Consider the following 15,135-nt stretch of genomic DNA (forward strand, 5'->3'; position numbering starts at 1 on the left):
TATGCCAGCAGATAAACTGGGTCTCTTGCCTTGCTTCTCCTGGTTGCAGTTCCCTTCCCCCACTGGCTGCGACTCAAACCCTTCTCTCTTGATCTGCTCCCCTCCCCCTGAGATTTGCCTTTGAATTATGCAAGCTTTGCTCTCCCCAGGGTTTATCTGCCAAAAGGTAGCATGTGGCCCATGGTTTGCATTTTAGTTTAAAATTTTCTATTACGGCAGTCAGATCCTTTCAAAATACTTTACTTCCTTTATTCCCATAGGCAGAAAGAATGGCAGGAAAAAATTGTTCACAGCAGTATGAGAGGATGTAAAAGTTCTACATTTTCAGTTTAAAAAAAAGAAAGGTGGAATATGGTTTTAATCAAGTAGTTTTCCTTCCTAGACGAGTGCTTCCTTCTTGTAATATATATAACCTGACTGCCTATAAAAATAAAGGTGCCAGTTGGAGCCATTTAGGAGACCTAAGGAAATTCCGCATTAACCTAAACTCCTCCACTCCTCAGTTCCTTCCACTATTATTCTGTGTGTGGCCTTTCCTGATGAGTCAGGTCACCAATACCCATACGTGTACCTGTGAAGATACTTCAGAAACACATGCATCGTAGGCTTCTCATTACTGCTGTGGTCCAGGCTTAGCATAGACTATCTATGCGGAGAAACTGCCATGGTTTAAGCACATGCTATTGTTTCCATATGATACCTAAATGCCTCAGTAACTTGCAACTCTCAGAGCACGCAGAAGCTTCTCCTTGTTTTAGGTTTCCAAACAATAATATATTTTCCGCTACAACGGTCAAGATTTAAAGACTCAAACCCTGAACGATATCAAGAGGAGAAAGCCAAAAGCATCTTTTTTGAAACCAAGAAATCCAGAGTAAAATTTCCAGTTTAATAGTTGCCTAATAAACAGATACTAAATCTGAGGTGCCGTGCCTGCCTAAAAATACTGTTAACTGTCCTAATCAGAAACTCATTTGGCCTCTAACCAGGAATTTGGTGGAGAAACTAAGAAATATTTTCTGGCAAGCTGACTGAAGGAGAAAAATAAATGCTGATTGAAGCTGCTTGGCAGTACAGAACGTTAGCGCAGGTCCTCAGGGAGACGGATTTGTAAGCAGGAAGAAGGTGAGGCTGTCAAAGGTGCATGATAAATTTATTTAGCACACAGATATAGAATGATTATGCACATAGATATACACACAACCAGATTTTTTACTACTTTCACCTCTACTCATAAGTAAAAACAGAATAACTCACCATTGGCAATGATAGTCATTAAATCTCTGCACTGTCAATACAGCATCAGAGCTGATCATACGTACCACTTCAAATTACATATACACATTTACATTTAAAAAACATGCTTTACACAATGCATGTAAATAGCAAGGGATACCTAACTAAACAGGAATCTTTTTACTGTTTTACTGACCCGTTTAAAAATACTAAATAAAAATATTCCATTGGACCAATCTTCAAGTAACTCAGAAGAAAAGTGCTACAAGACAGCATTCATTCTGCTGCCTGCATTTATCAGCATGTATTTTTGACACCATCAGTAGTGTTCTGAAATTCTGCTCCTGCTAAGCTACTCCATTATTATGAACTCAACAACACTGCTGTTCTCCCTCTCCTGTCTTCATTTTTATATGCCACTCAGTTCGGGCAGCATAAACCAACTCAAAAATAAGAAACATTGTACAAAGTACTGCAAAAACATGACAAATTCAAAAGAGATGGTAACAAAAAAAATATTAATATATTTATAGAAGTACAAAGTGAATGTCTCTCTAACTGAGCTGATCCACACCTCCAGACAGATTTGTAACTTCCCTGGTCTTAAATTACTTTTTTTCAGCCTACGATATAACTAGAACAGTTCACAGTTAAACTGATAATAGAACTGTTAAAAAACCTAAAAACTACATAAAAATTGTGTGTAGTAGACCGCTGTTTTGATTAGTATTACTTCAACTATTAGTTCCATAAACGATGGTTCAATGAGGGTTTATTTAACACTAAAATTGAGAACAAATGACACACAATGCCTGTTTTTCAGCTCACACTTAGACCTAGCACTTCAAGAGTCCAATAAATACTCTTACAAGGTAAGGATATTTCCTTGCCAGTGTACAGGGGACAAACATTATCAATGAAATGAAAACATGACAGGGTGAAGATCTAGTACCCTTGGGTCAATAACTTTCAGATTCAGATAATGAATTTTTTTCTTAAAAGCCAAGTGTTTCAGTATCTCTTTTTTTCAGCTCATTTAAATGTTTTTATGTGCAACATCTATATTGCAGCTCAAAGTGGACCAAGATGCAGCCTGCAGACTGATGGTAAACCATGTAATCACAACAGCCAGCCATCACTTTTGGTACTTAAGCCAGTCCTTGTGTGCCCTTATGTGCCCTGCATACCCCCCTCCAAACCTCTCCTCTGCACCCACAAGCCAGCTACAACCCACAGTGTTGCTATGATGTGACTTTCTCTACAGAGGCTGTCAAGCTGCCCCAAACAGTCAGATGTGCAGTACTTATAGAGAAAATAGTTCTGTTTAAAATAATAACTGCTTACTTCTCAGATCTTCTTTCAATAAGGAATAAATAACTAAAATCTCAATTAGGATTAGCCTAGAATTTGACAGTGAACTCCAAGTTAAATATTTGTAAGCAGATATGTGTTCATTTTTGTTTACCTTCAGTTCGCATATATATTCCCTATTGGTATACAACTAGCCACCCTTTTAAATAAAATTGTTGATAGCATTCATATTACTTTGTTCTTAGGGACCCAGAATATTATAAAACAAAGTACCAGTTACATTTATTCTATAATTAATATACTTGCAGCTACACTTGATACCAATGTATTCTCTGAAAAGAGAACATAAAATCAATCAAAAATCTCCACCCTGCCCTTTTTTTTTTTAAAAAAAAAACCAAACCAGCCATTTAGATGGACGAGTATTTAAGCCCACAATATCCTAAGGGATACTTTAGCAAATAGATTTTTCTGAATGGTGCTGAGTTTGAGCAAGAGTACTGATCTTTCTAATGTTTAAATATTTACCTTTGCATATGAAAAATACAGGACAAGTTATTATTAATTTGATAGCAAGCCAAATAAAAATAATGGAAGTTATAAAATTGGTGTTTGATGTGTACTACCTATGCAGGACTACATTAAAAGATAATTGTTAAAACTGTAAAAGTCAATTCAAAAGTGTAAGCCAAATCAAGGTTGCCCACCGTCTTCTGCTGTTAAGATCCAGTGTAAGTAAACAAAATGCCTGCCCTCAGGAACTGAAGCAATTCATGAGCACTTGTTTTTATACTGGCATCCAGTTTGTGCTGAATCCAGATGCACAAAGTTTAAGAACAACTTGCATGCTTTTTCTTTTAATTTTGCATGCTGTGACAACTGGTTCAGGCACCTTGCAGTTGACTGGCCTGTAGCCAAACCACAAGAGAACTCCAAGATTCGAACATTCACCGGTAGCCTTGAACAACACGAGGTCTTTACAGTTTCAGCACTGCAGTGGTTAACAAAGATTTTCCTTTCCTATTTTTAAAGCACAAACTTACCTCTCTCAGTACGGGATCTGTTATCGAACTTAAATTAACAGCTCCTTCGTAAGTCAAATAGTAGAATACATTCAGGGACCTAACAGCCTCTGGACCTTGCTGCTTGTAGCCAAAAATCAGATCAATCCACTGGTGAAGCTGGCAGGAAACAAACTCGCTTTCTAACGCCTGTAAAAAAAAACATACACAAAAAATACAAACTTGCGTTTGTCAGTCAGTCATTATTTAGTAATAGTAGAAGCATTTTTTTAAGAGCGTACAAAATTACCTTAAGTCATCTAAATACAGAATTGATAACAGTGTTTTAGACATTCTATCTAAAAAAAAGGTGGGCCCTGTGACAAATGCCAGAGTCTCACGCCCTGCTGTGTACTTCCCACTGACCAGAAGACCTTGCTTTTAAACCACAACAGTGGGAATAAGAAAAAAAAAAGTAGCTAAGTGCATTGAGTGCATTTGTGCATTCAGGGACAGTTGGGCTATGTTTTTATGAACTCTCAAGATGAAATTGTGCCTTTCTATGTGATCTGCATGGTGAATAGTAACAGCATGATAATCTCATTCTGACAGACAGAGAGAAGATCAACAGACCTGGGGAAACTGAACTAACTAGGGATGTTAGGGTACAAACTATTTAACATGCTGGAATATCAACTTGCTATTACTTTTATGCATTTCTTGTATATATCTCTTATACAAACCTATACAGAAACAGTACTATTAGGCCACTTTTCTGAATATGTTACCCAATTACAACCCAATCCCCAAGACAAAAGCATCCAAACAATAATGAATCTCTCCATAGTGGTATTAGATACAGCAGAAATATATTAAAAGTTAACTTAAAAATCATTGTCATCTAAAGAGTTAATTCATCTAGATTAAATTGCTGGCAGGATTTGCTTTCTCTATTTCAGGCAGAGGATTCAATATATTTCTTATTTGAATGAGCAAATGAAACACTGTAACAAAGTCTGATATTCTCTCCATCTAATGAAACGAATGGCATTTTCCTGGTAAAGGAAATTCCTAATTTTGAGCAGAGGAAGTTAAAATTAATCTGAAAACCAAGGAAATCACTCCGCAATTTGCACACAAAAATGATGGGTTTGTTTCATTAACCGATGCCTGAAAACAACATTTAAATTGACACATAAAAACAGCAATTGTCTTAATTTGTGTGGTGCACTCCACACAAAAGCCCTAAATATGTTCAAATTAGAGCAAGCTGCTTGATTGTCACTGCAGTCTCATGTCATATTAATGCATGACAAACATTAAACCATACACTTAAATGGCAATTTATATCATTTAAATGTTTACTGCCACACCAGATCATCACTCATTTAAATGTGACTTTCAGACAGCTAATTTCAGTTAATTTTCCTCGATTCACTTAATTAGAACTTTCAATCAAGAAAAGACCTGTACATATCTTTGACATCATATCATTCTTTTTTATATTATTATTTTTATTAGGATTCCCAGCAACTGAATTGCTGAAAGCGTTCTTTAAAATGAATTGCCACATAGTATAGTATCTCTTTGGATGATCCTATGGCAATACCTTATAACACATATGCTTAGACAGGATTTTTTCTCTCTTACTTTTTTCTTTTCTTTTTTTTTTTTTTTTAAATTAAAAAAACCCCAACATTTAGACACAGACACACAATTAAAACTATAAAAAACCACAAGCAGGTCAATTAAAAATTAATGATTTCAAAATTGTTTAATAAGATATAACCAGTCAGGAGTCTCATGAGTGTCCATAATACTACAATGTGCAGCCATAAAATTCTACAGGGCTCAGCAATGACAATGATAGGAATTAATTTTCTTGCATTCCTGCTACAAAAAAAAATTAACCCTAGAATATACTTACTGTTATCATTGTAACTATTTAATATCAGAAAAATAGCATTAAGAATTTATTATTTTAAAAATATATACATATATATTTTAGTACATACAGATGTTCTTATTTTCCTTTTCTTCAAAAGGTAGATTCATAATGGCATGACCCTCACAAAGCAGTCGGACATGAATAACTAAAGGAATATCTCTTTCCAATCTCTTCAGATTAACAGATATATAAATCTGACTTTTTCTTAAAAAAGCAAAACTAAAACACACTCTTTGCCTTTTAATGGAATGGTTGGGAGCCATCCTGAATTTACTTCTCTTTTTCATATTCAAAATTATTTTACACTTGTAACTTACATAGATTCAAAATTAGGTCATTTTAAATCTTCTTTCTTATTTACCATATCACATATAAAAGGGCTAAAGGAAAAATGACCACAGTCAGCATCAATACCCAGGACCCTGAAAGACAGATCAAATGCAGCACACAAATTCAAAGGCTACACAAGCTTGCCTGTCATTTCAGGTTCACAGTTAGGCCGTTGGTTCAAGGGAAGTATTTATGCTATGACATAACTGATGGAGGAGCAATAGTTAACAATCTGTATAATGATTAAAAAAAAAGTAGACTTTCAAGGAAAACAACACAATGTACCAGTACATGTGATGCACTTTATATCCACACTGGTACACACTATTTAAGTATGGGTACTTCTTAAAAAAAAATACCTGAGAAGCAAAAAAGTTCCAATTTGTGTATCTATCTAGTTTAAAAAAAGAGGTGTTTTTTTTTTTTTTTTTTAAAAAAAAAAAAGTTAATGTTAGCATTTATCACTTGCAAAACTAAACCAAGGCTATCAAACGCTAAGCATTTAGGATTAGTTAAGCATCTCGGACAGCCAGTGCTTATTAAGGTTCAAGTTAAATACAGCACGCAGCGATGGGATACAAACATCCTTCCCATGCTGCTCTTAAAGCAAAGCAATCCATTGTTAGGGCTCCCACAGCAGATCAAGTACAGCATTTACTGTGTGCTCTGAGGAAAACGTGCAAAAAAAAGAAAATCCTCTAAAATGTCCAGAATAATACAATAATAGTCAATCCTATTGAGTTATTGTAAAATAAATCAGTGACTAATGCCCAATTGTTAAAGGATCAAACAACACTGTGAAAAGACCGTCACGTGAAGCCACACACAAATTGTCAATTCTGTCCGCAGGGACTCATATTAACTTTGACAAACTGTCTTGGGGCTGATATCTGTTTCTTTAATGAGATCTATTAGGCAGAGACTAAAACACTTGAGATATGCTAAAAAGTACAGTATACAGATGTCAAACACAAACACCTATTAGTAACTTTCATTTCTCCATTCCCAAGGTAGAGATGCTTCAGACACATCAACAAATTAAAGCTTTGATCTTACAACGAAATTTTAGTTTATTCATAAATATTTTTCAAATGTACAATCTGATGTCACTAAAGAAGTGCAATCAAAACTACTTCATCAATGACTCTGAAATCATTATCTTATGTGCATCTTTTTCTGCCCTGTTCTCTGAAAGAAACAAACAGAGAATAATTTCCTGCTAGCAACCGAAGAATAGTATCAGTCTAATACTGATACAAAAGATCTGGTAAAACACAGTCAGAATGACAAAAACATAACACTAGCAGGTTAGGAAAGATTTTTCCTTTTTCCAGGATAAATACCCTAACCATTTATTATGATATATTTTCCCAAACAATATTGTACCCTTAGAATCAAAATTTGTATCTTTAAAGTGACTACTATTGGCTTTTGCCCTCTACTTTTGTTGCTGGTTTAGATTATGTAATGACATATAGCATATGAAATTATGTCTGTTAAAAAGGAATATATACTGTGATTGAGATTGGGATGTTCCAATGCTGAAATTAAACGAAAAGATTAACTATATTTCTTTTCACCCACACGGATATTTATTCATAATCAAGCTCTTCAGAACTAGACCACAGGCTTGCTTGCCTTATTCCTATGCTGATCAAAGCAACGTAACCTTGAAGCACAGCATAAAGCATGCACGTAACTCTCATTTGAAAGACAGAAAAAAAGTCCAACCTATTCAAAATTTTTTATTTAGTTAAAACGAAAGTAGAAACTTCGATGAGAAACCAAAACTGCTTCTCATACATGAATTATCTTTCCTACTCACTCAATTAAAAAACAAAACAAAACAGAAACCCATAACAAAAACCCCAGGAATACACTACATCGGCAAGTAAAAAATTACAAATCTCAAGTACCAATAATTGCCTATTACCTTTAACGGGCTAAATATTTTAATTCCTCTTTGAAGTAAGCAATTTTGAAACACTTAAAATAATTGAGTCTCTTTTTTTACGTTCCATTTGAAAAATGTTTCTGTATGAACAGAAAAGCATGAATTGGGATTTCACACTTTTTTAGCACAAACACAATTTTGACATGAAAAATATTCTTCTTGAACACGACAAAGCACCCGCATAACTGCAGTACCAGGTAACTGCTTTAAACTAAGTACGTATCCTGGCTTGGAAGTATGTGTGCAAGTACATTTAAAAAAAAAACAAAACAAAACCAACAAAACCAAACAACTGGAATTATGTTTGCATGTGCAGGCTTTCAGACACAAGCTGGTAATGCTGCCTTAACGTTGATATATGACCTTTGTAAGTTACAATGAAGAAGGCTGGTTTTTTCAGCCTAATTAGAACTGTTTCAAATTTTCCTGCTAAATATATGATAGAAAGTCCTTTCAACTTTTTTTTTTTTTATTCTAGAGTTTCTTTCCATGTCAACCTTGTTCCAATCAAAATATGTTTTGAATTAAATTATTTTCATTCAATATGTGGATCACATTTCACTTCTAAGATTTAAACTCCAAAAAGGAAAAGTTTAGGCTGTTCAAACAAAGCAAAAGCAGCCACTTTGCGGAAAGCTATTCACATTTACCAAGACTGACAAATTGTTTGTGTGCACCATTAGGTCTAGTTTCTGCAATAGTTGCCAGATTTCCTGTCCTCCTAATAACATATTAACTCTTGAAGTGCTGGCTTTATCTTTTGAGGTTTCTCAGTAACTACTAGTATTTAAAAGTAAATTACCAAACACACTTTCACCAGCAACACTATTTGATCACATGGACAACCATCGGAGGGAAAAAAAAAAGTATAAAAAGCTATTAGAAAGACACTGAACTCGAGTCCGCCTTGAAGGCAGCAGAAGGAGGAGGAAGAGGACAGCAGACGTGCTAAGGAGAAAACTCTGAGTTCTGCATGAGGTAACACAAATTTCAAAAGGATGAAAATGCGCATCAAAACTGTTTACATGATTGGTGGTTTCTAATTTGCTAAATAACTGTTCCAAGCAAACGCATACATTTTTTACTGTATTTTGCAATTTGTTTTAAACATTAAATACTTCAGAAAGTGAACAATTACTTTACAGCTTATGTTGTAAGAACAATCTCATTTTTCCTTTTTTTTTTTTTTTGTGTGTTCCAGTAGTGCATTGTCAGTGTATTCTTCATTACCGTTATAACCAAAGTTAGAATTTTATCTTATTTCTCTACTTGGTTACCAATTATCAGGATAAAATAGAAAAAAGAACTCTGGAAAATATAATCTTAATAAAAATATTTAACTTGGATGGCTTTACTGAAGATGACTAATCTTACAGAACAAAGGATATCAACAATCTGAGAAGAAGCTCAGACAGAGGAGATCTCTGGAAGATAAATTTCCCTTCCTCTGCTCCTTCTACTTCTCGGTATTTAACAATAATGTACTAAGTAATTACAAAAGAGAAAATTTGTGTAATAGTCTAACTTAATGAAACAGAATGTTGTGGCAAGGTATATTCTGCATAAACAGCTTGTAAACGAAGAAAAATATTTTGCAATCTAATGACTCAAATTCCCACCCGAGTTTATTTAATTATTACCAAAATAAGAGTGAATTAGTAGCAAGTTTAGCTAAAAACCTCAAGGACTTTCGCATCTTTTGGCGATTTCTGTATTCAGTCTACAACTGTTATTTTGTAGTTTAAATGGACACGTCAGACAGCTGTTACATATTTTACAAAATGAAAGCTACATTTCCTTTGAAATTTGGCTTTAATCTTAACTGAAATGTCTATCATTAGGTGCCAGGAATAAAAGATTTAGGTGAATATGAAAACTTAGAGTGTTCTTAGCTATTCTTTCTATAAAGGGCAGTGATCACCCTTAAAATATATTTCTTAGCGTATCCATGATAATCTGCAAATTTGAAAGCAATACTTTAAGGTAAAATTGCTACAATTTACCATAAACAGTATGTAGATAAAAGGATGAAATGTTGCACTTCTGCTGTTAATTTTCAAAGGTTAGACATCTACCTTAGGTGCCAACAGTGAGAACGTTTACACAGATGTTTTTCTTTACTCTTGTGAGCAATTCCACAGCTTTCATAGTAGAACTTAGAAAGGTGAAGTAAAGCATCCTGGCTTGCAGGATCTCCAAAGTTGCCCGTTAGAAGAAAACACAAGCATATGGCTGTTAGAATATCTGAAGTGCTAGACTTAAAAACACAAACTTCCAAAGATGACACTAAAGAGAAACTGAAACCAGGTTAAATACAGCCAACACAAGTCCCAAAGCAGCGTAGTTACAACGACACACACTGAGTAAGGGCTGACTTGCCTACAGTGCATGTAACTGGTATATCCATTTCCTTGAGCATGCACGCTGGTACTCAATAGTTAACGAACTATAAATCCATGTGTTGGCTTACCTCATGTGCTCACATATTCCACAGGTCATGGTTGTGACAATACTAACTTCTCAATTAAAAAAAAAAAAGAGTGGGCAAAACCTGTCTCAGTCAACTGGCTCCATAAACCAAAAGATGTTTCCAAAAGGCATACCAAGAATGGCCCCTTCCTAATTGTTTGATTTCTTCTCAGCCAAAGGTAGAAGAGACACAGAATTGTGATAGGAACAAAGAATTATCAAGAGGTCTTTACTAAATTCCCCTACATGAAAAACAATATATAAAAGCCATAATTAATTATAGTTGCGGAATCACACAAATGACTATCATTATTCATAACTGTGATAATACTGACATATGTGGCTTGCATTTGTCCTTCCCCAGAGACACACAGAAAATCTTACCATGACTGGTTAGACCATAGCCATTTATTACTAGAAATATGGCTAAAAGCAAGTATTTATAACACCAGGAGGTGTTGCTGATCTCTCCATTATTTCCACTTTCCCTCAGCCCACTCCAGCATTTTTGTCCACATTTGAAATGTCTGCTATGTTATTAGAGGATTCTCTCCTTCAGAAGAATAAGCAACACCCCAAGGCCAAGAGAGGGAACGAAAATCCCTTTCAAAAATCCTCACACAGAGCACCAAAAGGAGGCAGGAAGCTCCCTCCTCCCTAAAATTCAGCAATTCCTTTCCCAGTTCCTCTAGCACTTGTTTGCATGAAGACTGACAGCCTGGATCTGGAACCTATTACCCATGGAAGCACAGGCTGTTAACCACACAGCTGACAGTTGGCTCAGCCAAATGAAGTTTTCTGTTAAAGAAACCCCACCAAACGCCAAAATCTCACAAGACACGACTGTATTTCACAATGCAGTGTTGTGTGCTGCTCAAGCTGACTGAGCTGGCAGTGAAGCTGTGCAATCGCGTTCGCATCCTGTGCTGCCAAGCTAACAGATCTTTCCTCCCATAAGGTTAACGCAGGTATACCGCTTCTAGCACTTCAGCTAACTTGCATACTTCTAGCCAAGGGACTTCTTCTGCGTGGCATCTCCTTGAGCCTCATCAACAGGATCACAGTTGCTTCCGAACCGTCAAGTATTGGCCAAAGACAAACTGAAAGGTCAGAGTACTACACACTTCCGAAAGGGCGTTTGTCACGGTAAACAGTGATGCACTTTTATACATCACAGATTCTTTCCTGGTTAAGAGAGAGGTGCAAAACACACATGACAAAGCTTTAAACCATGTAAAATTTGCTTGTCTTTGAGGTTGAACAAGCTTTTTCACTGAAGCTAGAAATAGGCCAAACCCTGAAATTCAGGAAAGTGTTATGATTAGAGTGCACTTACCTAGTGGTGGGAGTTTAGCTTTCTCATACTAAATGAACACATAGCATAACTGTAATGTAATATATGGTGAAACTTAGTGTATGAAGTGAAGGTCATGGAGTTTTAAAAACAGCTGAAACATGAACTGAACTTGCATGATCAAAATACAAAAAAATAAAAAGTTTATGTGAACACAAATAAAACTACACTTGAAACAGCTTTCCTGTTAAGTATTAGGCTGGGCAGTACCATCCCATTTAATCCTCAAATTAAAATTTAAGCCTACACATACTGTCTGATTCATGACAGCACAATGCATTTCAAACTGGGAGAAACTAGTGATTTTTTAACGTCTTTTTAACATCTAAACTGCTCATACATTTCTTTCTTCTGATTTACTCTGTAAGCCCTAAAAGTCAACTGTTGCTTTTTTTTTGCACTCTGTTTCAACAGCTTGCAGCATTTATGCTGTGCTTTGATGTGACAGTTGTATATGCAATTCACAAGAGCTGTGATGATCAACAAGTATTAGTATGCATGTAAGAGGAGACAGAAATGGTTGCAAACACATGGTCTTCATATCACTGCAAATAGCACAAGCAAACATCTTAGAAGAGTTGTAGAGACTAATCTGATTTGTCTTTCTGGGGGAAAAAATGTTCTAGAAAAAAATTGTTTAAGATTAGGAAATGGTATGACAAAAGGTCAAGGAATTTAAAATTTAAAATACGGTTTAGATGCAAGTCAGGCAAGACAAGTCATTTCAGTCTTGTCATTTCACTTGTCTGCTAATTCACAGAATAGGAAGCATTCAAGAGCTTTCGGAGAATAGAACACAAGATTTACAAAGGCAATTAGGGTACTGCATCCGAATAAACCAGTTACAAAAATAGGAAACGGCACTATATCATCAGGGGGCACAAACGTGTAACCTGCTCTGGGGCTAACATGCACAGATACGCACGGGATTTGCTTCCTTGCAGATGATTAGGGACAGTGAAGCCCTGATCTTTTATAAAGACATTCTAAGTGGTTGCTTAAGCTGACAATATAAGGTATGTTTGGCAAGGACATCAGACTCTTTAAAGTTGGCATTTAACTGGAATGACAAAGGCGCATCATTAACTGACTTTAACAATGACAGAGAAAGGGAGAATTTGTGCATCAAGGACATTATCAGCTTCCATATTCAGCATTTAAGAAAAAAATCAGATTGTGGATGATACTATTTGGAAAATGAAATGCTTTTTGCAAATTTACCCAAACACAGCAGGTTCTCACTTAACATCTTGTTCTGGCATATTTGCTAAGCAAGCTACCAGCAAGTCTGGATCCAGACGAACTGGTGCTCAGGGTGGCACACCTTCTAACAAACACGCTAGGACAAGAACTTCCACAGTCTCCTGAAAAAGGAGGACACTGTCCCCAGTCTTAACTGTTCGTCATGCCCTGTCCCAGTGGATCCTCTGGGCCCTATCTCGCTCCCTGGGAGCAGTTTGGCTACTGCTGGAATTTGTAACAGAACAAAGAGCTCTTAGGAGTCAGGTTCAATGCTTGAAAGAAATCAAACTGAAATTGGTTGTATTCAGAAACGACCCATCCTTAAAAAATTCAAAATTTGTCTTTTTTATTCTAATTTCATCATGCATTGCATGCTGAGTTTCCACTCCTTTTGCTCATAATGCTTTCTTGTAAATAGTTTATTTTTTTCTATATTTTATTTCCTTCTTTCACCTAAACTGCTTCGAATCTCCACTACGACAGCTGTACACAGCAAGACAAGTGATACATTGAGTATATTGAGCATGTTCAAAAAATCAAGGCGTAAACACCTCCAAGTGCAACAGTCATTCTGTAGCCAGTTTAAGAGCAAACTTTTCATAACCCTTATATTACTCTGCCACGAACCATGTTAGCGGGAAGGGCGTAGAAGATGAATACTATTAACATTCAGAGGTTATATGCTGAAAAAGCATATGGTCAGTTATGAACGTTTCAATGAACTATTTTTTTGTCCAGTTATAAGCTAAATAAGATGCTAGAAAACTTTTCCCTTATATCAACATTTTTTTTTTCCTTCATAGAAGATGGCTTAAAAAACCTCAACGTTTAAAATAAAACAAAAATATACTGCAATAAAACAGTATTTAACTCCCATCTTCCAAATAACCATCTAATTCAGAGGTTGAACTCCTAGAGCCCTTGCTCTTTGCAGGGCAAACAAGCAAGCAACTATCTATGACGTTACTTCCCAGTATGGAAAAAGAAGTCGTTTAAAAAAAAAATACTAAACCTAAAAACTGACACAATGTTACGCAATGTTTTCAAAGAGCAACAACCAAATTGTAAGGTTTTAATTCTAATAAAACTGTCTAGTCTGACCAACGGTAACACTGATAGAGTATATTTTTTAAATAAAATCCCATACCTGCGGCATGCAAGCTTTCGTACTGGGGTGAGATAAGCACAAGGACGCTCTCAAGTCCTTGCCTCTCACCCGAGCCCGAGCCCCTCACCAAGTCACCCACACCTGAAAGCTGTTTTGGGGGACAAGCTGCTGGTTTGGGGTGGTTTTTTTGAGGTTGTTGTTTTGGGGCGGAGGGGGGGGGCGTTTGGTTTTCTGTTGGTTTTTTTTTTTTTAACGCCAGGTATATACCAAATAGCAACGAAACCTTTCTGTAGGGTTCGGAACGGAAAAAAAAAAAGAGGCACCTGGAGCTTCCAGCCGGCCAGGCCTGGAGCCGGACCCTCCCCTCCCGCCAGAACCCCGGGGCGGCGGCGTTGGCCCGGACCGGCCCCGGCCGGGACACGGAGCTGCCGGCACCAGGCGAGCGCGGCCTGGGCCACCCGAAGAAAAGCGCCGACGTTTCGCCGCGACTCGCAGGCGTTTGCCTGCCCTGTTTTCGGGCTGGTACCCGTCCGCCTCCTCCCCCTTTTGCGCAAGGAAAAGGCAAGCGGCAAGGCAAGAGTTAACGGGGGCGGAGGGAGGGGAGGGGGCGGCGGCGGGGCACGGGGAGTTAATCAGGGCGCACATCCAGAGCCAGGCGTGGAGAGGCCTCGCTAATGAGCCTCGAGTACCCTGCCGTGGCTTTCAAACCTAAAGTGGCTTCAAACGATGCCACCCCGTGACAGAGCACTGCCGGCCGTACCGGGAGGGTGATGAGAATAAATGACTGGAGTAATTAACTCTGATTGGGAACCACCTGACTGGAAAGAGAAGCGAGGAGCTGTTCAGCCGATGGTCTTCTGGTAGCAAAGGGAAGCTTTCCTTTACCCCAGTGTTTGTATGTGGTAAAAGGGCTCTTCCTTTCAAATAGGTATGCGGTGGCACTAATGAAAAGCAGCTTTCATTCAAGGGCCTCCCCATTCATTTTGAAAGGGGGAGAAAAGAAAAGCTTCAAAGTAGGACTAATTTACTTCATCCCAGCTCCGCTTTGGGGAGCCTGTAGCTTGTATTAACACCACAACAAAATATTGGTTAAAAAAAAAAAAAAAAAGAAGGCGGCTTTTCTCTTCTCGTATGAAGTTTAAGCATTTTAAAGATCCCTACAAGTTGTTGTTTTGGTTTTTT

General features: G+C 37.0%; 1 protein-coding gene across 2 annotated transcripts in view; it reads right to left on the reverse strand.

Moving 5' to 3' along the window:
- LRBA (LPS responsive beige-like anchor protein) overlaps positions 1-15,135 on the reverse strand; it is a 423,660-nt gene that overhangs the window by 54,326 nt on the left and 354,199 nt on the right. For both annotated transcript variants that reach the window (XM_086746251.1, XM_086746250.1), the window contains exon 48: positions 3,591-3,758. In XM_086746251.1, the coding sequence (XP_086602377.1) occupies positions 3,591-3,758 (168 nt within the window). The remainder of the gene's footprint in view (positions 1-3,590; positions 3,759-15,135) is intronic.

This window comes from Chlamydotis macqueenii, chromosome 4, assembly GCF_036417535.1.
Source record: "Chlamydotis macqueenii isolate bChlMac1 chromosome 4, bChlMac1.mat, whole genome shotgun sequence".
In the NCBI taxonomy this organism is placed as follows: domain Eukaryota; kingdom Metazoa; phylum Chordata; class Aves; order Otidiformes; family Otididae; genus Chlamydotis; species Chlamydotis macqueenii.